The 27507-nt window shown below is 41.2% G+C and overlaps 1 protein-coding gene across 11 annotated transcripts in view; it reads right to left on the bottom strand.

Annotated features, from left to right (window-relative positions):
- kcnma1a (potassium large conductance calcium-activated channel, subfamily M, alpha member 1a) overlaps nt 1-27507 on the bottom strand; it is a 754381-nt gene that overhangs the window by 84799 nt on the left and 642075 nt on the right. For 6 of the 11 annotated variants that reach the window (XM_080215698.1, XM_080215701.1, XM_080215704.1 and 3 more), the window contains 4 exons: nt 20978-21010; nt 13248-13341; nt 9515-9638; nt 1562-1786 (listed from right to left, as the gene is read on the bottom strand). In XM_080215698.1, the coding sequence (XP_080071824.1) occupies nt 1562-1786; nt 9515-9638; nt 13248-13341; nt 20978-21010 (476 nt within the window). The remainder of the gene's footprint in view (nt 1-1561; nt 1787-9514; nt 9639-13247; nt 13342-20977; nt 21011-27507) is intronic. The other 5 variants (XM_080215700.1, XM_080215702.1, XM_080215705.1 and 2 more) reach the window with 1 other exon arrangement.

The raw sequence follows: 27507 nt of genomic DNA, 5'->3' as shown, positions 1-27507 counted from the left end.
CTGGAACTTATCTAACATCATGTGTTATTGTCAGCTATTGGAGGTGGAGGCAACTGTGAACTAGGAGATGTTTTACTAAACTGGCTAGGTAAAAGCGTATGATACGGAGAGCTAAAAAAATGGAACTTGTTTGAGGCATGGCAGAAAGCCAACAAAACCTGTCACAAAAGCCTAAGAACTCAAAGACAGTGGGGTCCTTGTAATAGTGTTCAAAAGATAAGAAATAGAAGCAGGGGTGGGCCATTCATTAAACATGCTCTACCATTGAATAAGACTAGGCCTGATCTAATTGTGGTTTCAGCACCACTTTCTTGCCTGTCCTCCATAAACCTGGACTCCCTCATCAATCAGAAATATTCAGCCTTGAATATATTCAATGGCCAACCTTCTACTGCTTTCTATGGACGAGAAGACTAACAATCTTCCAAGAGAAATTCCTTTTCATCTCCATTTTAAATGAGCTGCATTTTACTTGGGATGGACTGCTTGTCCCCGAGAAGGAATGTTGGCCAGAGGCCACCATGACCAAAACAAGCTAACCCCGCAACCATAGCACACTGTGGGTGGCCGACATTGGTTGAGTGGGATTTTCGCCCTTCAGTAAAAGTCTGGCCCTCAGTAGCTGATGGTTAATCTGATTGACTGATAGCTCAAGCAGTGCCAAAGGTCAGTGATAAGCACTGCTGGAACTGCAGGAAGGAGGACAAAAACGATCATGGCTTTCCCAGAATGGTGACTTCCGAGGTTTCAGGGCAGGGAGGTATTCTGGAATGCAGGGAGGGCTGGGTTTTGGAGGCTGTGTGGTGCAGAAGCCATCTTAATGTGCATCTTAATGTCCTCAATGTGCAGAGAGGATCCCTTGAATGAAGTTCCCCCCTTATCTTCCCAATCTTATTCACATAGGCCATAAAGAAAAGGGTTTGCCCATTTCAGTCCACCTGTCTATGCCAGCCTCATTGTTACTTGGATAGCATATTATCCAGGTCAATAGGCTTGCTAACAAGCTTAATTGGGCTTTTATTATTTATTTACATATGGTAGAAGGGCTACCAATTTAAGCACCCACCCACCTTATTATGGCGCAATCAGCTCAGGGTCACGCCATAAAACATGTCATTAAACTGAGTTCCCTTGTTCTACATTCCCCTGTGAGAGGGGATATCCACTGACCACTCAGAATCTTAGATGTTAAAATAAGATTGTGTCTCTTTGTTCTGAACTCCAATGAGTGTAGGCCCAACCTGCTCAGCCCTTCCTCTTGGGACAATCTCTCTTCCTCATGTTCTTTTACTGTGTAACTACACATGCTTTCATTCAATAAATTTTCAACAAAATAGTGAAATCCATTGCTGAATTAAGCAGAAACCAAGACAGCCACGTGAAAATGGGCACAATGCATTCAAGTGAAGACATACATTCAAGTGTTTACATGATCACAAGTACTGGAAGTAACTTCTGACCCTGGATTTGAGGCTGAATCAGAGCGCTCAAACCATTAGTATTAGTTCCTTCCTTTGCCGGTTCCGTGGTATCCCAGAATTCGGAATTTGATAACACTTACCGGCAATATCGACACTTTGGGGAAGTTGTGAAGAGTCTCCCATTCTCTTGTTAGGTATTCCAGTGTCCCAACAAAAACAATGTGCTTCAGTTCATGATAATGGAAATTGCTGGCTCGTAAAGGCATCACTAAGTTGCGTAAACCAACCAAAGCAGAGTTCATATCCCCAAATATACACACCACCACATGGCCACTTAAAACCGTCATGGCAGCTTCACTCCGCGTCTAGGAAACAGAGATCTCTATTAATGACAAACAGACAAGTTCATTCAGGTGTGTAAAAATTAATCACAGAAGAATTAAATGCCAGCACGTCTGTGCCAGAACTGAGCTTTACTCCTTGAAAATGCAAGGGGCTGGTTATTTCACTTTTATTGTACCCTGTACATATTTTTAAAAATAGATACGCGTAAGCAAGGGTAGCTGCCTTATGTTTCCCTTCTGATTTGCCCCATTCTATCCACGTGACTGCTAAGACCTTTGATCAAGTGTTGTTTCCACTAACAGGAGGGCTGGTAAGCAGAGGTCGCACATTCAAGATAATTGGTGAGCCAACCAGGGCGAGATAAGGATAAAGCTTCCCCTAAATCATGATGATTTGGAACATATGATGAACAATGGCAGAATATCAATGATTGAATACCAACTCCCAAAGGTGAATAGAATCACAGAATCCCTACGGTGCAGAAGGAGGCCGTTCGGCCCATCGAGTTTGCACCTACAACAAGCCCATCCAGGTCATATTCTATAAGCCCATGTATTTACCCTAACTAATCCCCCTGACACTAAGGGGCAATTTAGCATTGCCAATCCACCTAACCTGCACATCTTTGGACTGTGGAAGGAAACCGGAGCACCCAGAGGAAACTCACACAGACATGGGGAGAACGTGCAGACTCCACATAGACAGTGACCCAAGCCAAGAATCAAACATGGGTGGCACTGTAGCATAGTGGTTAGTACTGCTGCTTCACAGCTCCAGGGACCTGGGTTCAATTCCCGGCTTGGGTCGCTGTCTGTGTGGAGTTTGTATATTCTCCTCGTGTCTGCGTGGGTTTCCTCCAGGTGCTCCGGTTTCCCCCCCACAGTCCAAAGATGTACGGATTAGATTGATTGGAAATGCTAAAATTGCCCCTTAGTGTCCTGAGATACGTAGGTTAGAGGGATTAGCGAGTAAATATGTGGGGATATGGGGGTAGGGCCTAGACGGGATTGTTGTAGGTGCAGACTTGATGGGCCAAAAGGCCTCTTTCTTCATTGTAGGGTTTCTATGATTCTAACCCGGGTCCCTGTCATTGTGAGGCAGTAGTGCTAACCACTGTGCCACCATGCCAAATACTTAAAGATGAAAGATAGCAGGGGGTAAGGGGAAAGAGCAGAAGAGTGGGACTAACTGGATGACTCTTTTAAAGAACTGGCACAGGCAAGATGGGCCAAATGGCCTCCTTTCATGCTTCAAATTTCTATAATTCTAAGCAACTGAAACTCGAGTAGGTGTTGAGAGAGAAAAATGGCTTTACGGCTGCAAAGTCAGTTATACCGATTGTAAAACAGGACAGCAACAGGATGGGTGCAGCTTGCAGTATTTCAGACAGATAAACCTGCTAGCAATTCCTTATGATTTAACTCTTTACACTGCTAGGCGTCCTTCACGGACTTCAGAATCCACTTCCTCCTGTCATATGGTATTATCTGCAAAGCCAATTTGCTATTCATTTCCAAAGATGAACATAGTTAAATTGGAGAGACACATGGAGCTGTATTCCTGTTAATTGACAGTGCCTTTTCAGACAGACTGAAAATTTCTAAAATGAGACAGAATTACCAACACAGCTACCACAGGGTTAATCCGATCACATAAAAGCAAATAGCAGCATTCACATAAAATGGCCCGGGCAGGATCAGGTTTATCAGCTTGTTGTCCTAATGAAAATAATGAAAGATCTTCATTCTGAAATTAATTAGCACTTGTAAACTTCAATTGTCAGAAAGATAACAGTCCAGGTCTTCTGCGCTTGAGACAGGAGTTGCTCCAATCTGGACAGTGTTGTGAAAATGAAACATATATGAGAATGGCTGAGCTCAAACCGGAATACCTTCAGGTATTTAAGCATTGGGAGTTTTGCAAAAGCGGGTTAAATACAAGTTTCGACTCCAGGCTGGTGTGAAATTCATTACAGGGAGTGAGCAATAGCATAGACAAAACTTCTCTTTCTCCAGCTCTTGCAGCCTATCATCCATGTTCCACATCACTGGGGACTTGGAGCTGGTTGCATGGATTTGATGCATCAAAAATTGTCTTCCTGACCACACTTCAGCTAGCATTGAATTTGGGAAGATAATCATTTCTTTCATTATGTAAGGACATAGGAAGAGAGGACTTAGAAGCCATTCAGTCCTTTGAACCTGCTCTGCCATTCAATGAGATTATGGCTGATCTCACATGTCCTGTCAGCACCTCCAAAATCCTCAACTCCCTTCTCCATCAAAAATGCTAACTCTCTCTTAAATAAATTCAATGACCTAGCCGCCACTGATTTCTGCAGAAGAGAATTCCAGATAAAAAAATTACCCTCAGAGAAAATAACTCTCCTCTATCTTAAACAGGAGACCTCTTATTCCTACAATATGTCCCCTAGTTCTAGTCTCTCCAAAACAAGGAAACCACCTCCTGGTACCCATTCTATCAAATTCTCTTAGGATTTAATCTGTTTTAGTAAGATCACATCTCATTCTTCTAACCTCTGATGATTGTCGGCCCAATCTGTTTAACCTTTCTTCCTATGATAAGCTCCTTATCTCGAGAATGAGTTAAGGGATCATTCAACCTATGGAGAGCCATAGGTATTGAACAGCTATTGTTGGATGTAAGCTAAAAGAAAAGTGGCAGAGCACGAAGAAAAGGGGGCATGTCTGCTCTCTGTCTGACTCCAAAAATCTAAGTAGGCTAAAATAACTGGGATTTCATCCTTAACGAAAAGGATTTTCAATATGTTGCCTAATTTGAGACACTATTATTTTGGGATGCCAGCTTCTAAGCACTCTGAGCCAACTCTCTGTTAGCCTGGCTGATTACAGCGCAAGCAGAGGTCAACCAAAGGCAAGGTTCTCTCACCATCAACCTATACGTTCTTTGATTCTATTATCTTATTATTCAACCCTTGTTCCATTGAGTTACTGAGAAAAATACTTAAAACCTGGAATAGTTATACAACAATGGTAATAGCAGGGAGCAGCAAAATGTCAGAAAGCCTTGGACTCAGAGCTTTCCAACTTAGGCTGGCTAAAGGAATATGTAGTGGTATGCAGGCAACAGAACTGTAAGTGCAAATTATGTTTTGGCTCTCTTTGATTTGTTTTTTAAAAGCGTATTTGACAGGGTAGATATCGAGGAGCTGTTTCTTCTCAAACCAGGGGTCAAATTCTCAGGATAAGGGGTGGGCAATTAAAGACTGAGATTAGGAAAAACATCTTCAAAGGATTGTGAATCTTTGGTCTTCTCTATCCCAGAGGGCTGTGAATACTCAGTTGTCGAATATATTCATGATGGAGATTGATGGAGTTTTGGACAGCAATAGAATAGAGACATAATGATAGGATGGGAAAGTGGATTTGAGATAGAAAATCAGCCCTGATTGTACTAAGGGAGAACCAGGCTTGAGGGGCCACCTTGCTTATTCCTGGTCCTATTTCAGGGAGCAGTCACTCCATTTCTTACCAATCATAGTGTTTTAATTTAAACGTAGCTTAACTTAGATAGCATGAATGTGCAACATATTTATTAAAGTGTAACTTCCTTTTTGCAAAATTGCCTATTATGCGGCACTTGTATTGAATTTGCCTGGTAACCTACGAATAAAGTAACCTGTCCTGATTATACTCTTCCCTATCGCGCCCAATAATCAGCGCTGTAATCCTACCGCCCTGCCCGCCATGGAATCGGAGCGGACGAGGGGTGGACAACGGAAATGTCTGTTGACCTCGGGAAATTTCCGCTCTCGCTCAAGTGACAGAACACTAACGCTTAGACACACTGCTGCTTGGAACAAAAAAGCTCACCGACCACTTCAGTTCATTCCCTTAAGTCCTTTTAATTCAATTGATTGACCAATCTCTAGGAGGAAAGCCTCCAAAACTCTGACTAACAGAGAGAGACAAGCAAACTCCACATTCATTCCCTTACCTGGGTTAAGTCAGGCAGCAGTGGGTAAAATACAAATTTATAGTTGCGTCTCTGAGCCAAGGAAGGAAAGAGTGACCTATTTCAGTTAAAATGGTTAATCCCTCCACTAAAAGAGCAGGCGAAAGAGTGCCATACGAGCGCACTGGCCATTTTCTCCATTGACAATACCAACAGTCATTTCTGGCCTGATTTTTACTCACAAAGTACGTGTGGAGGCAACATGATCAGGGTTGTAACAGTCCCCTGATCAAACAGCCCACTGATATTCATTGTCCAAGCTCAGTGACATAACCATCTATGTCAGTTACTGCAATTGCAGAATGATCCACTGAATGCAGCCCAACAAACCATTGCCTTTGGAGAGAGAGAAGGGGAGAGAAAGAAAATCACAAGCATTTTGAATGACAAGCAATTGTGATAACAAAAGTCCACAGATTAATATAAATAAAGAACAGAATTGCGACCCTATTCACTACAAAGCTATAATTTCCTTCTTACTTTGTCCTATTTGGCAAACTGTAATCAAAAAATCATTTTTAAAACAATTTGTGATAGATTACATGTTATACAATGAATAAAAGATCAGTGCTCAAAGGGACAGCAGAAATCCAATAAGGTGATTAATGGTTGGATATCAACAATACCACAGCAGGGAACAGATTGCTACCATAGTTCAGCTCATGGCACCCATGCCATTCTGTTTATATCAAACTATTTTCAGGCTACATTACCTTCAATGATGCCACGCATCACCTGCATTTGTGGTAAGTTCCCCGATATTAATACTTTTGTTTTGACAGTTTGAATAAACTATTTGTCTTTTTAAAATTATTATTCACTTGTCCCTCTAGTGACATTCATGATGATGCAACTTTGGTGCATCAGTGAATAGCCGATCACTGAACACTGCCAACAGTATTCGTAACATTTAAATCATCGATCTACGATTCATAGAATTATAGAATCCCTACAGAGCAAAAAGGGGCCAAGGAGCCTACTGAGTCTGTACTGACTCTCTGAAAAAGCATTTTACCCAGGCCCACCCCGCACCCTATCCCTATAACTCATAAGCCCCCAACCTACACATTTGTGGGCACTAATGAGCAATTTAGCATGGTCAATCTATCTAACCTGCAAATCTTTGGATCATGGGAGGAAATTGAGGACAACGTGCAAACTCCATACTTCACTCAAGGCCGGAATTGAACCCAGGTCCCTTGTGAATGAGGCGGCAATGCTAATCATTGTGCCTTCGTGCCACCCTTATGCACTGATGAAGAACAATAGGTAAAGGCATTCTCTATTGTGCAATAGATCTATATACATCAAGTTGGTCACAAGTACAAATCTCTGGCCTACGGCAAGTTTGCTGATCTCGATTATAGTTGTGGTAAAGAGATAATTCCCTGTTTGTGTTTAGGAATAAGCTCATTTAGTGACACTCGACAGCTGAAAACATGTGGATGTTAAATGGGAAGAAGACTGAATGATTCTCTTTAAATCTGAATGTATCTCCAATGCTAGCTAATGAATAGGCACTTGGATGCAGTGCTAAAGAACTCCACACAGCCATCAAGCTGTGCCACAATGCATGCCAATAATTCAGAGAGAAAGATTTGATATACAAATGAAAATTGACACATATGATAGCACAATGGAGCCTGCTGGGGAGTTTGTAGATCACTTCAGGTGTGTCTGACGTACCAGGACCTCCACTACATCAACTCCAAATACCCCTGACTGACAGCAGATTCCAGGCAGCCTGCCTCTGACTTTCTTCTTCATTCATGGGATGTGGGTATCACTGGCTGGCCAGCATTTATTGCCTGTCCCTAGTTGCCCTTGAAACTGAGTGGCTTACTGGGTCATTTCAGAGCACAGTTAAGAGTTAATAACATTGCTGTGGCTCTGGAGTCACCTGTTGACCAGACCAGGCAAGATTTTGTTCCCTAAAGGAAGGAACCAGATGGGTTTTTCTGACAATCGACAATGGTTTCATAGTCATTAGTAGATTCTTAATCCAGATTTAATTTATTGAAATCAAATTCCATCACCTGCTATGGTGGGATTCGAACCCAGGTCCCCAGAATATTAGCTGAGTTTCTGATTAATACTCTAGTGATAATACTACTAGGCCATCGCCTACCCAGACTGACCGCTGATGCCCTGCAGCAGCCTGTCCTTGTGGGAATGCTCCATGATGACCATCCTCAACAGTGCTGATTTTTTCCCAGCATTTTCTGCATGGAAATTTCAAGTCAGCTTAAAAAAAAAATCAGGCAATTGCCTACGATAGACAGATCATTGGGCGGAGCTCTACCATCTCGCTCCGCACGGAATCAGCGTGGGCGAGGGTCTGACAATGGAATTCTCCATTGACCCCGGGCAGGAATTTCCGGTCTCGCCCGAGCAAGGCTGTAGAATCTCGACCATTGGCTGGAATTGTTTCACTTCCTGAAACATGTGCTGAGGTGTCCAGAGTGAAATTTTTACCCAAACGAGTTTTGTGCTGTTTTGACATGCTGAATCATAGGGAGAGGAGGAAAAATAATGAAGCCAATTGTTCCACTGGCATTCCTGTATCAGTTTGATTTCAAAGATTTCAGTGTTATGCTTATAATTTTCCTTTGGCAAATTTAAATAATATAACTACTTTCATTGCTGCAAAAAAAAGTAAAGACATGTGGGGATAGATAGACGGTGCCCTTTCTCAGTTTTCTCCTGCGCTGAAAATCATTCGACTGTTCCAGAATAAGGAGAAAGCCATAAGGGGCACTTGGAACAGAGAAGTACTGGAACGGAATGATAACATAACTGCAAGAATTCATTATTCACAGATGAGAACACATCAGTGTTATAAAGTGTGTCACGGCTGACAGTGAGACAGAATAAAAATCTCCACTTGTGAGGCCGCTCAGAGCTCACTCGTGGTTTCACCACTTGCGAGATGGGTTCACACGTTGAGACATTTATCACATCACATGGCTGGCCAAGATCCTAGGTATCTGCTCAGATATGCTAGGGGGTGAAAGTGCATCGGGTACACCACTACCCTGTGACTGTTGCTCTTTCTCCGCGTTGGGACTGCCTGTCAAACAGGCTCTGAAGCTGGTCTCTGTGAAGAAATCAGATCTCCAGCAGAGACTGTGCAGGTTAGCATGTATTCAAAGCAGGACTGCCACATTACTGCAAATCAGCACAGTGATTTTACAAATGAGAAGTGGCATTTATGCAATCAATGAATGCAGCATCATTTTGAGGACCGGCTGCTGATAGACAACCAGGCATCTAAATGCAGAAATACACACCTCTGATTGTTGGCCTGATTGCAATTAAATAGAAAATATGCAGTTCTAATTCTATTTGCATGGTTGAAATATTTCAGGGGCTGTCTATAACTAGCTGAACCCTATTAATATCAGGCTAAATGACCCATGCCCATGTTGTTTCAGTGCCTCAAACTGAGCACGGTCAGCATCGTTCGCAAGACGTGAACTTGTTGCCAATGAAGCAGAGTCTGATTCATCACACTGATAAGTCAGTTAAAATCAGCAAACAATAGGTTTGATCAGGTGACAGTGGATCTTAATGAGGGTCAGGGCTGCTGGTGGCAGTTTATAAAACAACATGTCACTTTTGCTCTTTGAAGACATTGAAAAGCACAGCGTATATGGTTGTCAGATCCCACTAAATGAAATGTCGGTTACAAGTAATTGCAGAGTCATGTCACCTTGCGCCATCCAAGGTCACTGCCAGTTTGTGATACCCACCAGAATGACCTTCTCCATTTCTTTGGCTGGACACCAGTGAAACATCCCAGTGGAATCATATTTCTTCACGCTGGCGTCCATTTCCTCTATCTGATCATTTCCTGGAATTGACAAGGGGTCATGCCTGCAGAGACAAGGGAATCAAGGCAAAGAGTTGTCTATCAGCCTGACACCTCACTCAATCTGCTTTGACCAGTTGACAAGTTACTGCTGGCCAGGAACACATTTAGTGGACGCGAGTGGTTTAATTTACAAGCAATCGCGTTACTGCAGTACTTACTCTAGCCAGCCACACCCTCCCTGCCACCCACCCCGCTCCCCCCCTGGAAAAAAAACCTGATCAAAAGGCAGACATTAACTGCTGCAATGAGGTGAAATAGATAGAGACAGAGCTTCACGCTGGCTGAGTGGCATGAAGATGAAAAGCCAATTACAGGCTTTTACCGCATACAACTTCCGATGCTGTTCTCTGTGCAATAAAAGCTTTAACAGGGTACACTTGATATATTTTAGCAATTTTACCCCCATCATATTTTGCTTTTTTGAAAACTGGAAGCCATTAAAGTTTCAGAGGATGTCAGCTCGGAGCAGATTGATTAATTTACATCTACATTGCGAGCAGATGATTTTTCTCCAGAAGAACACTGAGTATAAAAGTGGTCCTCAGCAGCTGCCACCTGGCCATCAACGCCTGCACTTCTAACATTTCACTGCATTCTGCACATCCATCATTCACTAGCAGCTGTCATCCCAAGTCTCTGTCTTGAATAGTCAGCAATAGAGCTTTAAAAACCCCTTTTCATTCTGACCTTAGCTGAAACTCTACCAGAATTCCCATTACTTCAAATTCCATCTCTTAAGGGGTAATTACACCTGCGACATACCTTTCTTCAAACTACATCAGTTGCACTTAAGACAAAATTTTCAATGCACATGGCAACCCTGCTCAGACACCTGAAATGAGATTATTTTCAATTCTAAAGCTGTAAATTTTATAAGTCAGCTGCTATACTTATTAATAAATGAAACACTGGACAAAGGCTAGAGTATATATTTGCATGTGTGCAAGTGGACGTCAACAATTCTGTCTCTTAAATGTGTAGTGAGGATTCAATAAATGCAAAAAGGGCTAGCTGTTTAACCCTTTCACCTGGAGAGGTTCACACTGTGAGTCCTTTATTGACCCTGGAGTTGTTGTGTGTAATGTACTGTTTGTACCGCAGACCTCTCTTGTGTAATGCAGTGTTCAGTGCTGATAGCTCCCCAGTGTAATGCGATGCTTCATATAGTCTGAGGTGAGCACTGTAGACATTCGAGAACATTTACTACATGGAATTAATTAGACAGCGGGTGAAAGTACCTTTGCAGAAGTACAGGGTTGAGACTGTCCGTCCATCATAGCTTCAATGGGTTAAAAGTGAAAGCTTAGAGTTAAATTTCAGTTGCTCTGTGTGGATTTAAATTAACCTGCTTTGAAAGGGCAACTTACTCATTAAAAAAAAGGCTTTATTCTGGCTCTGTTTAATTTTTGTACATTTTTAATGTATTTTTTAGTGTCCCTTAATATAAATAGTGAATCACTAATGAATTTATCACTGAAAATAGTGTCCTGTAGCAAGGCAAGAATGTGTTGTCAAATCTGCTACAGGCAAGGGCCCGTTTGGAACATTGCATCCAACCATGCAGCTCAACGACGAGTAGAAATTGTGGGTAATGTACTATGAGTGCACACTAACCAAGCTGCCTCACAAGCAACAGCCAGAAGCAAAACCACAATCCTATCCAGTAATGTTGCTGGGGATAGATTTCCTGCAGATCCGACAAAATATTGCTTCTCGCTTGGCATTTCAGTCATGCCTGCTCGAAACCTTGCACGTTTATTTAATTTCCCCCCTCGTTTTCTGCATTCCACACTCTCAGTCCTTCACAATCATCATGACAAAACATTTGTCTATTAAAATGTTCGTCGCCTAGATGCATGCAGTCAGTGCAGGTGCTAATAACTGCGAAACCATTTAGTGATTTTACACCATGGCTGAATATTTCATGACGCTCTGTGTGTTTCACGATTTAGTCAATGGACCTCTGTCACTTCAATCTTTGCTGACTGCCTTGACTGGCGCAATAAAGCTCCGCCAAGATAGCTATCTTTCACCAACTGTCACTCATTGCAGCCTGTCACTGGCAAACTCTTGTTGAACGCTACTACTCACAGGGAATAACTACGACATTTGTTACACCGTAATGCTCTGTTCTGATGGATTTGAACAAATGCGTTGTGATTAATAGACCCAACATTCACTGACTACAATTAGAAGCAAGTATCCGATGACCCTCTGAAATCCAACAGAATGGTATTAATTTCATGTAAAGAATGTCAGACTGGCACTCGTTAGAACTTGTTATACTGAAGGCTCAAACAGTTCTGTGCTTGGCGTTCAAGCTGCGTTTAGCAATTCCAATGTGATGCTGACTAGACAGCACTAGCAGGGGATGACTATTCTTGCTCAGTCCCTCTCCACCAGGCAATGAAAGCAGGCTGCTCTTTGAAATTTTCCATTCCCATCATGCAAACTGACAAAGGCATGCTTTTCAAAACCCACTTCCAAACTGTTGATCATTACTTATTTACTAAGGCCTTGAGGCATGTGTGCCTGCAAAAACCATATTTGATACAATACATACCAGCTTATTCACCCTTGTGCAATAAGCACCCCTTAGGCTGACTTAAACCGGCACTTAATATTGCCCATAAAACGTAGCTTGTAATTCCAAAATATGTAATATTTAAGGTATAATATTTCTGCAGGAAAAGGATTTCTGAAGGGTTCGGTGACTCTGTGTTCAGTAATTCTCTGTTTTGCTGTGGGCTATGAGTTAAAAAAACTGCACCAAGCATAGACGACCTGTCATTTCACTACCCAAGGGCCACTAATATAAAGGAGTACCCTACAGCAGCAAAACTTCGGCACAGCTTTGAAGCGTACGAGAACAGCAGAACTTGCTCCCTAGAATTATTACTGCATGCAGATCAAAAGAGCCAATGCATATTTTACATGGTAAACAGGGACCCTCTGCTCATCTGTGAAATGTTTGGAGTTTCTGTAAACCTGAAGCAATCTTCATGTAATATCGTTTCATATGCTAAGTGGATGAAGCTGTTTACTTGTCTAACATTGTACGCACTTTAATCCCTGACACAGGAGCCGCACAGTATCCATCACAGCCCTTCTTCTACCTTATCCCCACCAATTATTAGCTTCTCCTTCTTTCCTCTAAGTCAAAATCAATTAATGCCAAATTAATACAAATGGACAAGATAAAAGGAATGTAGAAAATTTGGGTTCATTTTTCATTGCGCCGCCATATCTCACATATGGCCTAAAGTACAGAAAACAGGACTCGAAGGGCTTCGCGCAAACGGTGAATAGCCTGAGGCAGAGTAACCGTATGAGTCTCTCTGATTGGTTACCGCTGTCATTAGTGCCATTGCTGTTTAAGAAGTACATGCGGACAGGCTGAGGTGACAGCTGAGACTTTAAAGGCTGCGTTTTCTCTAACAGCTTTTCCTACCCTCTTTCATGACAGAAATATTTCAACTCTATCATTAACTGCTGACAGGCTGACAGAATAAATACTTCAGCCTTTAAGGATTTCTCTCTTGCTCGCTCACTCGCGCTCTCGCTCTCTCTCTCTCTCTCTTTAGACACAAGAGTTCTTTAAGCTGTCTTACCTCATCAGTTTGGGTGAACTGTTGGGTGAATTTCGCATACCTCCATTTCGCTGCTTCTTTTTGGGTGACAGAGCTGATGGGTTTTCATCTTGAACTGCAAACATATGGAAGATGGGAGATTAGGAGCCATTTTAAGTCTGATACGATATGAAAATGAAATATTAAAAAAAATATATTAAACAGAAAGTGACTCATTATGAAAGTTAAAGGTCCCCATTATAGGCAACTAACAAGATTTGAGAATAGGAGGATAACGTAGGGAAAGCACAATCAAAATGAGTTTAAAACCCTAGCTATCACAACTAGGGTTATGTATTATTCAGTATTATTCAGACTACGGTGCTGTAAGGACAGTAAAACAGATAATTAAAGGAAAATTCAAATCAATACACATAGAAACAAAAAGAAGAGGAAGCTGAGTAGAAGCAGCCTAAATTTGGGTGGTCAGGGACACAAGGCATCACCGACCACTCCAAAAATACAAGTAAACCACACTCGGTATAGATTTAAATATATGTGATGTGCTGTAGTAATTTATTAAAAAAATGAATCAAACCACTCGGGTTAAAGACGGTGTCATCCCGAGCATGCAGTTTTCACAAATGGGTGCCTGTGTTCAATCAGCAGTGGCCAAAGGAACTACACATGTACAACTTGCAGGGCTGGGTAAAGCACACAAGGTGACAGAAAATACTCCAGGGTGCGTCCTTTTTGCCTTTCAAACCAGGGCTGTTAAAAAAGGTAGACAAAGTTTAACTAAAGTATTTAATTCATTAATCCATTATGGACTATTAATTGTTAGACCACTTAAACAGTATGTTACTACTCCAAAAATGTTAAAACCCACACAACACTGCGCCTTGCTTGTCATTCTGTTCATGGGGATTTAAATGCATTTAGGCAAATAGCATATTTTCAGTTACTCTAACATCATCTGACACCTTATTTACATATTTATTGAATCACTGGAATTCAATTGGAATTGTTAAAATAGGTACAGAGTTAGCACGTTGCTGTGCTCTGTACAACCTGTAGTTTAGTTCTGTTAGGGTCAGGACTAATGTTTTATATGCACATTGGGTTATGGTGTGAATTCAGTGACTCACATGCAAGGATTATAAATCGGATTATCGACAATGGAAACCTGCAACCAATGCGGAATTTTGTAGAATGACAGGTCAGGAAAGAGCGTGTGGATCAAAGGTATGGAAGAGGAATGAAAAGATAGAGGAATTTAAGAGGTTGCTTCCAATGATTGGAGTCACAGAGTACAGGAAATAAGGTGCCATGGGAAATTGTGGCATAACATTATGGTTTTAGGGTTTGCTGCATGTGCCTTTCCATCTATCATCTGCTAGATGCTATTAACTCTTTCAGTTTGTGCAGAATTACTGCACGGTATACAACAGGAACACAGATGGAACCCATGATAAAAATACTTCCCCAGCCTTCAATACTGAACCCAATGACAGCAGCAACAACAAAAGAAGATATTTCTCTCTAAAGTGCACATAGGAATAAATTGAGATATTGCAACTACTCCAATATTTTTGACAGAATTGAAAAAGGCTGCCAGAATCTCCAGGAGAGCTCGATTCATTGTGGCTGTCAGACTATGACGAACACATCAACCAGCGTTCAACAACACTGTCTAGAACACAATTAGCAAGAGATTCTAGTATAATATGCTGCTTACAAAAAACCCTTGCCAAGGGTTCTGGAGGACTGCAGCAGTGACGACAGTGTGAGTTGGAAGAAAATAATTCATGGGCTGTTAAATCAGGGTGGACTGAGATACTGGGTGATTTGAAACGCTAAAGAGCAGGGCTTTGGCTCAGAAATTTTCAAACATTTTCTGGAACATGTTTAGTCAGACTTCAAACTGTTATTACTGGCAAGTGATAAGATGACACAGTTCCACTCCCCCCTACCCTAAGACAGTGATCCACAAAATCTGGAACAGCACACTCTTTACCTTTAAAGCTGCAATATATTATTGTGAAACCACAAAAGTGTTTTCATTCCTCATTTGCAATATAATTTTTTAAACTTGCTTGAACATACATTTCCTTAGATTAAATCAGCATGGGCAGGTGGTTCTGAATAATGTAGATAGCCTTCATCTATTTGCGTTACTTATAAACATACAATAGTGTATGTGCATCAGCAGGTTCACAGAGTAATCTGTAACTACTAATAATTCTACATGATATATTGAAAAAAAACATAATTGCTGAAAAATAATTTCAGATCATATCCAAACAGCTGTTTGTTGGGTTTATGCATTTTCAAATAATTTCTGCTTATTTTGAACTTAATTAAATTGTACTAAATCTATCCAAATCTCAGTCTCCCAGCGCTGGAAAACCTGAGCTTCAAACTCTCGAGCTCTGAAACTAGCTGTTTTTACCAAGAAGGGTTCTTTGTGTGTATGTGTGTGTGCGTGCACTCTCCTTTATTTTGAAAGTTAATTGCATTTATTTGGGTTTGTTTAAATGCCGCAATGAAATGGAGACTTAGCGCACATCAGACAATAAAAGGATCACTTCTGGGTGGACTGCACTCTTGTCACCACTTGGCAGATTTTCTGTGTGCGCCTGTTTTTTTTTAAGTACTGTTTGAAAGGAGGGGAAAAAAAGGCACCCCAAACTACGCTGTCATGCACAGCTGTCAGCACTGGCTGTGGAATGTGACCAAGGGCACCTATGGAGGTCACTGAAAACAGAACGGATGGACTGGTATCTGTACTCCATAGACAAGCTTAGTGCCTGATGTAACTTACAGTGGACAACACCTCCCTGTTCCCTTGCATTCAGCAGACACAGGCAACTGAGTGAAGGGTCACTGAGCAAGTAAACGTCCCCTTTGTTCCTGTTAACAAGCAGCATGGATCCTGCCTCTTCTGTAACAGGTGCAGGCTTTGGCAAAAGCACGTGATTGTGGAATTGTGGGCTTTAAATGACTCACTTAGTAAACCCGCTTGAGCTTCATCCTTTACTGACAAGTATGAAAGAGGAGATACATTAAAAACAAATTTAAACTGAGCATTGGCATTGTCAGAAATTATTTTTGATAGCATTCTACAACTTCTTTTCCTCTGTTCTGTTTAAAAAAAACTTAGATCAAATTTCACTGGCAAGTCTTGGCTGTCTAAAATATATAATCTGATGTTGCAGTGAGACAAATAGTTATCAGCCAATTGGGATACAGGACTTATAATCTTCAATGAGGTAAACAGTCAAACAAGCTTTCGCTGCACCTGTGCTTGTAGTTCATTATCTGGGATGCTGGCAAATTACTCAAAAGCAATCTGTATTAGTACAAATTGTACAGATAACACACTCGCTACCTTGTGACTGTGTTGCAGAGCTTTAGTGCTTATAATTGAATTGATGACAACTTACACACATGCTCCTTAAGCAACCTTTTAACAATCGGCACTATATGATGTATTCCATAATGCACATGGCATAAATGGTGTCAAACCGGAAACCAGCCAAAGAGCAGATTTCCTCAATTCTGTTGTTAAGATAATTTACCATTTAACGAGAGATCAAATCATGCTTAAAAAGAAATCATGCATTTTCTCCCCTCTTCTCACTCACTTTGAAAAAAACTTGCAGACAATAGGAGAATATCAGTCTCCCACTGTACGGGTGAGTTCTTCATGGACCCCACAAAAGGTGATCTGAATCCATTCAATAATGGATATCCCAGCTGAAAGTTTCAGGACCTTCATGCTAACTTTTAAAAACCTGCTATCCATTTGGGAAACGCCCCGTCACTATTCACCACTTGGATCTCAGTGTAGGTAAGCTAGGGAATATAGTGTGTGGGAAAAGCCAAATTCCAGGTCCCATTTCCTCCAATTCTGCGCTGCAGCAAACTGAGGATCAAAGTGTTTAAGGAAACCAGACCCATTTCCCTTAATTACTCACCAGTGCAACCTTCTCTTTTTCTAACTCCAGCTCCCATTGCTGCATTCTCAACGTGAAAGAGTTACCATTGTTTGCAGGATTGGGTAACTAGGCAGCAGTAAGATTTCTCATTGAAAATGAACCTAATTATGGACTCTCTGGGTTGCACAATATTGTCCTGGGTCAGAACTGTGTTCAGCAATATCATGCTCTCCACAATGGGCCCCCACCTTGAAAATAATAACTAACGGACTCCGCAGTCTATACTTTGTGCTGACACTCATCAATACAAGCTCAACTTGTGAATGGGGGAGCAATAGAATCTACTGACCACAGTAGGAGAAACCCCACTGAAATTAAACTGTTCTCCTGTGATACTGGCATTATTGTTCACAGACCTAATTCTGGAGCTGAGGTTTCAAGAAGACCCCTCCCAAACTCCCCCCCCTCCACCGTCTCCATCCTACCTCCCATCAAACACACAAGATAGCAAATGGCCAATGGCATTGAGCAGACTCAAAAGTAACTTCTAAAAGGAAAATGTGTCCGTCCATCAAATAATTTTAGCTGAAATTAATAAACATTGACATCAATTACGGTTTGCTTGATGCCAAATCTGAAGGTGCATTTCCTACAAGCTCTGGCATAATAACAGGGACTGAGTGGAAATAATGTGTGACTCATGTATGCTTGATTAGTGTGCACAGTAATTGTAATAAATAGTGTCCTGTGAACAATAGCAAATCATTTGGATTAATTTAATATTTGGAGAAGTGCTTCAGGGATCGACAATGATACAAATAAATATCTACAGAAAACGTATTTTGCCATATTTAATCAGGAGCATCTCATCATGAATGACTTAAAATAATTATATCGCGCTATTTATCATTTCCCATTAATGTCTTTAACTTTGATAAGACATTGAGGATTGTCGAAAAAATTCAGATCAAATCCTGATAACACTGGAGTTCTGAACCAAACATCTGAACCCGAGGAAGTGTAATGTGTTTTAGATTTCTCCTGTTGCTGCGTAATTAGACAGGGTTAATTCATTTCATCTGGTCATTATTATAAATCTTATTGAACTGATTGTCAAGCATCAGAAAACGTCAGAATGACTTATTGAGATCGTTTCACTTTTAATTTAAGCCAATGGCTTTTTGTTTTGAAAAAACACTGCACTTCCACATTAATGAGGACACTTCCAGAAATCTCTGGACAACGGCAGCAAAAATCCCCAAACTAGCTTAGAGCAATCCGTGGAGGTTGATTCTAACGTCAGCTGCTGCTTAGATTCAAACCCCCGCACCGATAACTCCTGGATTCATCTGCGTGTTGTCAAACATGTACAGCATTAGTTTGAGAATTCGCAGGGTGGCAGTTTCACTGAGGATCCAGAATGATCCAGACGGCTGCTGTCTATTTACGCGCGGCAAGGCAAATGATGTGCTTGCCGTGCATTTTTTCTCAGTTATGCAATGACTGGTTAGCAATTGAAAAGATAACATGAGAAAATATTCATACTTTTTTTATCAGCAACTATGTTCCTTCAGCCTCCTCATTTATATTTCCCAGCTTGCACAATTTTAGAGTTAAAGGTCTTTGTCTCATCAGTAGTGAAGGGAAAGATGCAAAACGTTGTCAGGGAATATCTCTCTGGGTACGGTCAGCTTATAATCTTTCAGACATTGTGCTTAGCATTTGTTGCAAATGGACTTATCTGTACGTATGAAATCAGAACTGGTCGCACCCATTCAAATCAGACGCTATCTGTCAATTATATCCCTTTTGCAAAATCTAGAGGGTTAGCAATTTTAACATAAAGAGGCTTCAGAAAGGCATTTGTGGGAAATCTTTGATACTCTACTTAGGATCAAATGCAGCAGAATTTTCCAGTCGCCCGTGGGGAATAAATAGGTGGTATGGAAATAAACAGCCGATTTACTCTAATGCCAAAGAACGCACGCCTGTGTGTGTGTGTGTGTGTGTGAGAGAGTGAGACAGTGTGACACTGTATGTAATGTATAATAAACACAGGGTTCTCTGATACCTTATTCCTTAAGTAGCAGCACCACCTGCTGTTTAATACATTCATCTAATCATCTGCACTATCTCTTCCACACTCCACCAACTATTGCTTTAAGTTTAAATGAAAAACAATTACTAGGCATTATGGAACTGGTTACATTTAGACATGAGGCAGTGTACAGTAGTATTATTAAGTGAAATGGCTCCATTTAATTAGTTAAACTTTTAAAAAGCATAATTTAAAACTAAAAATTAGACTGCACTGATTACTTAAATAAAAAAAGTCTAAAATATTCAACTATTTAATTGCATTTATTTTCACAAGGATTGTTTCCTTTTATGTATTTAATGCCCTATCCCTGGCCTTGTGAAATCTGAATGAAGCTTTCTAAATGATAGTGTACATTAAAGGCAGTATCCATATTTGGCTCAGCTAAGCAGTGCTCAAATAAATACCATAGTCCATGTCACTACACTTTTTAGTTTAACCACCACATTGTTGTTCCCACATTACAACAACGCAGAACAGCAAGAAACCCCACTTAGCTTTTAATGTAGCAATAAAGAGGCACATGCTATCAAAACAGCAAATGGAAGACAGTAAATCCAATCTTGAGTTCCAATAATGTTCATGAAAGCATCGGATTGCTGCCCTCTTCATGGTCTTAATGACACCATTATAAACACTTGCTCCACCTGCAGGATTGTGGCTTTCTCCCAGGTACCTGTGTAATTGTCTGGAGTCCAGTTCAGCTTCATTCAAAGATTATTTTTAGAACCTTTAAGATTACACTTCTTGTGTAATATGTTCAGAGGACGAGCAGACTGGAAATCAGGATGGAGTTGGGGAAGTGACAGAGGACGGCTCAGCAGGCATTTCAAATACGTCCAGCAATTATTTTTGATCAATGGGCAGAACAGCACTTCAAGACTTGCCACAAACGGCAGCTCGAAGGAGCCAGAGCTTTGTTGACGTTGCTGGCATCTGCACTTGAAGATTCGGCAGAAAGGAGCTGCTGATATAGATAGTCTTCCTCGACATGTTTCACTTACAGCTTCCCAACCTCCAACCTCCCCAGTGCCTCTTTACAATTATCCAGGGAATAGCTGAATTGGAACAACTAAGGAGGTCCCAGGTCTAATCCCCGGTTTATTTTGTGTCAGACAGGTGGGTGGGTGACCCAAACACCCTGGGTTAGAGAGGCACAAATTGGCTTTGCATTGTTGATAGGGACGCATGTTTAAACGTGGAGCTGGAAACATTTCTGTGATTGTTGCCCGCTCGCATTCTCATACCCCCGTTAAGATAAATAATAACTACTCAAACAAAACACCAAAGAGTGACCAGCATTTCTGTAACCATACCATGTTAGGAATCAAAACCTTAAAGAATTGGGGAGAAAAAAATACAATCCAATTCAAAGGCCAGTACTTAAGCTAAAGAGTCCAGATATTTGACCCTATCTGTGTTGACTCAGGCACAACCCAGTGACATAAATGAAGAGGCTTAAGATTCAAAAGATCAATATCAGCCATTTCATCTGAGCAAATCTTGATTATGGCTGATCCCAGTATCACTGAAGTCTAATTGACAAAGTGGCTGCAAAAAAAAACTAAAATAGATAATCACTGCACTCCAACTAGAAGGACAAATCTAAAGGGAAGGCAAAAAATGCAGACGGGCAAGGCAGGTGGGTTAAGGGGAGAACACGGGGAAAAATAAATCAAACGGGAGGCAAAAGGGACAGGGGTAAATTAATTGTTGACAAACCAATGACTTACTTGAGCTGATATATCCGTTATAGCCATATTTTGCTGAAGATAATGCAAAAAAAATGACAGGTTAAAAGATGCAGAAAACAAGAATTATGTTTCATGAAAGGTCAATGCGAAGCACAGGGAAAAGAAATTCAATACAGGGGACCTTAAGTTTTAAAATGTCAGGATTGGCCACGCACTCCACTCAGTGTCTCCCATACAGGTTACCATTTGTATTGCTTCTCGTGCTCATCTCTATATACAAATGAACTCCTAAGCCAAGCAATCACTGATGTATAGTGGGTGACATTCCCAACACCACCAAAAATGTGAAAATGACAAGGCGTACATCCCATAACGGCCATTAGAGATCCTCGGGCCAATACAAAAATTCTATCACCGGTTTGAATACTGAGGAGCGATGCCCAGGTGTACCAATCTCTACTAAGCTTGTTGTAAAGTTTAGTATGCAGTTCCACGTCCCACGCCACCATTAATACCAACAGGAGAAAGGGGTATATGATGCTGGCCAGCAGGCATGGCACATTCTGAAGTCAAATCAAACTAGGCAGTTGCACCATGGATGTCATTTGCAGACTGAACCAGGGAGGCTGCTGGGAAAATTCCTTCGAAATAGAACATAGAGCAATGAAGGGATTGTGAAGAGGAGAAAAGTACATAGTTCAAGAAAGGAGTAAACCTCCACAGTGAAGCACCAGGCCAGAATTCGGATGGAAAATGAGTTCAATCCCAAATATCCTGAAGAAACTTAATGATAGAAAACTGCAGTGCTAAATTGAGGAAGTAAAGGGATAAACTAATTGTTTGCAAACCGATGACTTCCACGAACTGATATATCTGACAGACAGCACCACAAGAGCTCTTTGCAATCTAAGTAGCTTTTGCTTTTCTGTGCGGTGTTCTACTCTGGAGATAATGCTAGCAGAAGAACTGCCTCACTAAAATTATTGAATTCAGTGCTGACAAGTGCGATTGCTGTCTGCATCTGGATAGCCTGGGCGGAACTCTGTTTCTAATGCAGGCTGACTTGAGGAAAGAAACAGGAGCTGAAATTTGCTTTGAGCCTGCTCTGGGTGAAGGTTTGCGCTTCTCCATAAAAGCTTTTGTATTATTCACAAAAGGTCACTCTTTGGACTGAAGGCAGGAGTGTGACAGAAATGTTCCCGGGAAACAGTTCTTGTCCTGGCATCTGTCGCATGGAATAGTCCAGAGCGGAAGGGCTCCGAAAAATAACTGCTGAGCATCTGTCTTGCACAAAAAATGTTGCAAGAAGATTCTGCTGCCTGGTGGTAAGAAACTGTCAGGGTGAGTTTCATGACAACCAGCAACATTCAGAAAATGAAAATGCAAACATAATTTCCATGTCACCACATATAAACCCTCCACTGAATTCACAGCAGAAGATGCAGACAGCATCATTTCCAGCCTGTCCACATCACAACAAACCACTCACTGTTTAGTTTCCAGTGACCCTGGTAAAAACACTGTAGTAACAAGCCCAAGCTAACGACCGCCTTTAGCAATAGAAATTCCTGACCTCTCTTCTTAAAGCTCCAGTCCCTCTTCCAGTTGGCCTGCACAGGTTGTCTTTTAAATGTCATCTTGATGCAACGCCCCTTTTAAAATGTTTGTATGGCATTAAGAACGGGTTAGCAGTGCACAGAAAGAAAAAGGACATTGCTTCCCATTGTTTAACTACATTGGTACTTCACAGTATCATTTGGATAACAAATAGGGTCCAACAGTTTGAAATTGCTTAGATCCATTTTTGCACACATTAATTACACACTGATCCTTTGCTGCAAGCATTCAAAGATCCCCTCCAAGCAATACTCCATTCTCACTTAGCTATACATGGAATTCCCTATTAAACCTCATCACTGCAAAGACAAGCTCAAGGTGACCAACTGCCACCTTGTCAGGGCAACTACAAATTGAGCAACAATTGCAGCCTGGCAAAAGTCACTCACATCCCGAAAACAAACACTATCATAAGATAGGCTCAGACAAAAAAAAAGACACTTGTGGTTGGCAATTTCATCTTTCCAGAATGGCCTCTCTCTACTTTTTTTTAAACTGAAGCCAGAAAGCTGCTTTGTGCTCAACCATAATTCCCTGCAATCCATTCCAACTTTCTTTCAGAATGAAAAGTAGAATACTGTGGAAATCTAAAATAAGAAACAGAAGATGCTAGGGATGCTCAACAGGTCAGGCACCATTTGTGGAGAGAGAACTGGAGTTAACGTTCTGCGACCTTTCATCAGAAGTCGGAAAAGTTAGAAATTTGATTGGTTTTGAGCAACGGGAGGGGTTGCACAAAGACTAAAGGTAGGTCTGTGATCGGGTGCAGAACAGGAGTGATGGGATGATCCAGGGCCTCGGAAAAACCCAGCCCTTGCTCAAAACCTAATACATTCCTGACTTTTCCCAGTTCTAATGAAAGACCACAGGCTTGAAATGTTGGACCTGAATTTATGCACAGGTGAAAACTGCAAAAATGGCACTAGAGGCCTGAATTGGAAATCCTGCCCAGTCCCACCCAGGAGAGGTAATGGGGGCAAATTGAACTTTGCACATCTCTGGCCCTCAGAGGCAGGTGCACACTTTAACATGTGCAGCTGCCTCCAGTCTGATCTAATTGTTACTAGGAGTTGGAAGTATGACGTGCGCATTACACCTGGTAGCTGAAGATTTAAATTTACAGGAATTATTTGGAGTGATAGGGTACCCTTTTTGAAATGGCCCCAGGATGGCTTTGTGAGAGGTCTTGGGGGAAAGATGAGGTGCCCTTTGGGATTGTTCAAAGTAAACATGAATGTGTGTAATAGTGGATAAACAGTCAAGCTCATTGGAATACTCAAGCTCAATTGACCTGTCAAACAGAGATGTCACAGGGAACTGTCAAACTGTCAAGGCAACTGTCAAGGCTCACTGGAACTGTCAAGTTCCAGTGAACTGTCAACTGGAATTAAATATCCAAGCTTTTAATTAAAAAAGTTTGCAGGGCTAAAGAAAACTGCTGCTTGCTAACACTTTGCCTGTTAACATAAGACTGAGGGTTATCATTATAGGATTAGTGCTGCATCACTGATTTCACAATCTATCATTATCACAGTAGGTTGCCTGTCAATTCCCATCTTGACTGACTGCTCAAAGTGATTATAAAGCTTTTCATTTTATTTTCTTCATTCACGGGAAATGGGTGTTGCTAGCTGGCCAGCATTTATTGCCCTTCCCAGTTGCCCTTGGAGGGCAGTTGAGAGTCAACCACATTGCTGTGGCTCTAGAGTCACATGTAGGCCAGACCAAGTCATAAGGATGGCAGATGTTCTTCCCTAAGTGAATCAGATGGGATTTTCTAACAATCGACAATAGTTTCAAGGCCATTGGTGGATTCTCAATTACAGATTTTTTTAGTGAATTCAAATTCTACAATCTGCCATGGCAGGATTTGAACCTAGGCCCCCAGAACATTAACTGAATTTGTGGATTAATAGTCTAGTGATAATACCAGTAGACCATCGCTTCCCTGATCAAGTCTTTGGGGCCGTGAAAACAAATGTTCTAAGAGATTAAATGGTTGAAGAAATTTAAGTGTAACAAATGGGTTAACAATGAGAGTTCTTTTAAACAGTGAATTTATCTATAGACACTTAAAACTTTATTTTTTCCCAACATGATCCTGAGATCTGCCCATGCTAGATACTCCATCTGAGGGTACAGGGGATAGGAGTGCATGGGTGGGCACTAAATTGACATTGCTGCTATAAAGGGCCATGGGAGGTTGGTGGAGGGGCACAGGTTGGCAAGGAGGGCATGAGTTGGCATGGAGGGATCATGGAAGTACAGGGAGTGGGTTGAGGACTAGAGGACTGTTACTTGTTTTATTGGGTTTTGCAGCTGGGACCGAGTACCAGGTCGCTGAGGCCTGCCTTTTGTCCAGCTCACCCCTGAATCCAGAAGCTCACATGCTATCTCAGAACTGTTTCTGAGGGGAGTAGGTCTGACTCCCATAGAAACCCAGCACCCTGAAATAAAACCCAAACTTCTGGGGCACTTTCTCCCACGTGGTGGTTATGAAGCCTGGAATTCTTTCAACTCTGAGCCCCCGACCCAAGAGTGAAAATTCAGGCCATTAACTCTTTCTCTCTCCACGGATGCTGTGTAGCTTGCTGAGTTTTCCTAGCATTTCTGACTTTTTTAAGAACAATTTTGCCATTTCTTCCAAACTTGTCCCCACAAGCTTGAACCATAATTTTATGTCCTGATGCTTTGACGTGGAAACAGAAGCAGACAAACTTAATCAAACTACTTGCATACGGAAAACAATAGTTTGAAGCTGAGTTTTGGGATCATTGTATATGGAATAAAGTCCAGCAACAAGCAGAGCTGTTCCAGCACTTGTTCATCCCAAATCCTATAAGGTTTTCTGTAGATCCCATTTCTACCCCAGACTTAGTAAGAAAAAGATAAGTGAGCATATGACTTTAATGTTCACATTTGTACTGTGTATGCATGTGAAGGCTAACCTTTTCATGGGATTATTGCTAAAATAGCTTGACTGCTTTGCTTCCTTGATTGCTCTAGATCAGTGTTTGTTAAGTAAACATACATTGTAGATTCACCTGTATTATGTAAGTGGTGTGTGCAAGGTGTCTTCTACTGAAATCATGTTGATAAAACAGTGTTGCTGGAGCCACATCTGTGACTAGTCAGCACTTTATGGTGCCCCTGTACAGGTTTAATAAGAGATGATCAGGGGATGTAATGAGGTTTCTGTAGCTAACACTATTACCACTGCTGTACCCTGTTGATATGTGCGAACATGTTGGTATGTTTGTACCTCTGCAATATGATATATTCTGCCACCTGCCAAATATTTTCCATGCTTGACAGAATAATGAGTTGCTCTCCATGGACCAATAACATTTCTACAGTTTAACTTATTCAGAGTTCAATGGCATAATTGTGTTGATGAATGCACCTTTAGCTTGTACTAATGCAAAAGCATTTGCATCAATCATTCCAACAGGAATTACTGTGCAGCTAAAAGATAGAAAGACTGCTGTGTGACTATTCTCCTGCTCATCCATTTTCCAATAGCCTCCCTTCATTTCCAATCTGGTATAAAATAATGAAATGTGAGTCAATTATGATTTTAATCTACTACTAAACTAATCCATATTCCTCTGAGGGAATGATTTGTTAATGTTGTACAGCTAAAGCAACAGTACCATTCAACCAAGTCATTTAAATATCAGTGTGATTAAAAAATTACTGTGGAACCGTGAAAATTGTGAACCAGTTGGAGCAATTTAATAGCCCACAGCCCTTCCAGCCACACGATAGGATCAAGTCCAATGAAGATAAAAGGATAAAAGGCTCCCCTTCTTATAATTTGTAAAGCTTTTGTAGAATTATTTTTGACAGTATCAACTAAGTTCTCATTGGGCACAGGGCCACAACTACAAAAATGGACAATAATTTGGACAACTATTGGTCCTTGCATCTACTGCAGGAGCAGTAAGAAGTCTCGCAACACCAGGTTAAAGTCCAATATGTTTATTTGGAGTCATGAGCTTTCAGAGCACTGCTTCTTCCTCAGGTGAGTGACTCGCCCGAGGAAGGAGCAGTGCTCCGAAGGCTTGTGATTCCAAATAAACCTGTTGGACTATAACCTGGTGTTGCGAGACTTCTTATTGTGTCCACCCCAGTCCAACACCGGCATCTCCACATCTAGTGTCAGAGATTAGTGTGTGGATACAACAGTGGACAATTGCATGCTCTTTGAATCTCAATGAGAGTTTTGATCATTCAGGACATAAGCAGGAAGTCCAAGGTCCTGGAAATATTGTAGAAAAGAACCATAGGATAGATCCTTCCTTGCTGGCAACTTAGCTATAAAGAGAGATTTTTAAAAACTGTTTCAAATTATACCATGATGGTAAGGAATGAGAAAACCTATTCAAGCTAAGAAAAATCAAACTTAGGAATGACGAACATTTGGAATGGACTTCCAGGTCAAGCAGTGGAGCCAAAGCTCATTTAAGGAACAGTTGGATGCTGAGGTAGGCAATTGAAGATTATTTTTGGAAGGGTGAATAAGAATTCATTGAATAGCCTTATTTAGGTTTTGCCACTTTGTAGCCAGATTCAATAAGACTGTGCAAGGAGCTGTGCGCCACATCCTTAGTGCTGTCATAAAGACTCAATACCATCCCCCATCTTGTACCAAAAAGTGAAAACATTTTTAACAGAAGAACCAAGCCTTGTATGGGTAATGTTTATGATACTAAATATAACATCGTGCAAGAAATGGGTGACATAATGTACATTTCCTGTGATGAATGGCCTGAGGGAAGTGGGGGAGGAAATGGTTTTGTGGCATGAACAAATGTGAATTTTGGATCTCTGAAAATGGAGCACCGGACCTTTCAGTGAACTCCAGATACCAATTAGGCATTGTATTGTAGCTCATCAGTCAGAGAATTCCCAAAATTGTCCAATTTGGACAGCAAGGTCCTGTGGGTACG

The sequence above is a fragment of the Carcharhinus amblyrhynchos genome, chromosome 31 (genome assembly GCF_965287045.1).
Source record: "Carcharhinus amblyrhynchos chromosome 31, sCarAmb.v2.hapA, whole genome shotgun sequence".
Taxonomy (NCBI): domain Eukaryota; kingdom Metazoa; phylum Chordata; class Chondrichthyes; order Carcharhiniformes; family Carcharhinidae; genus Carcharhinus; species Carcharhinus amblyrhynchos.
This window is presented reverse-complemented; position numbering and strand designations above follow the sequence as displayed.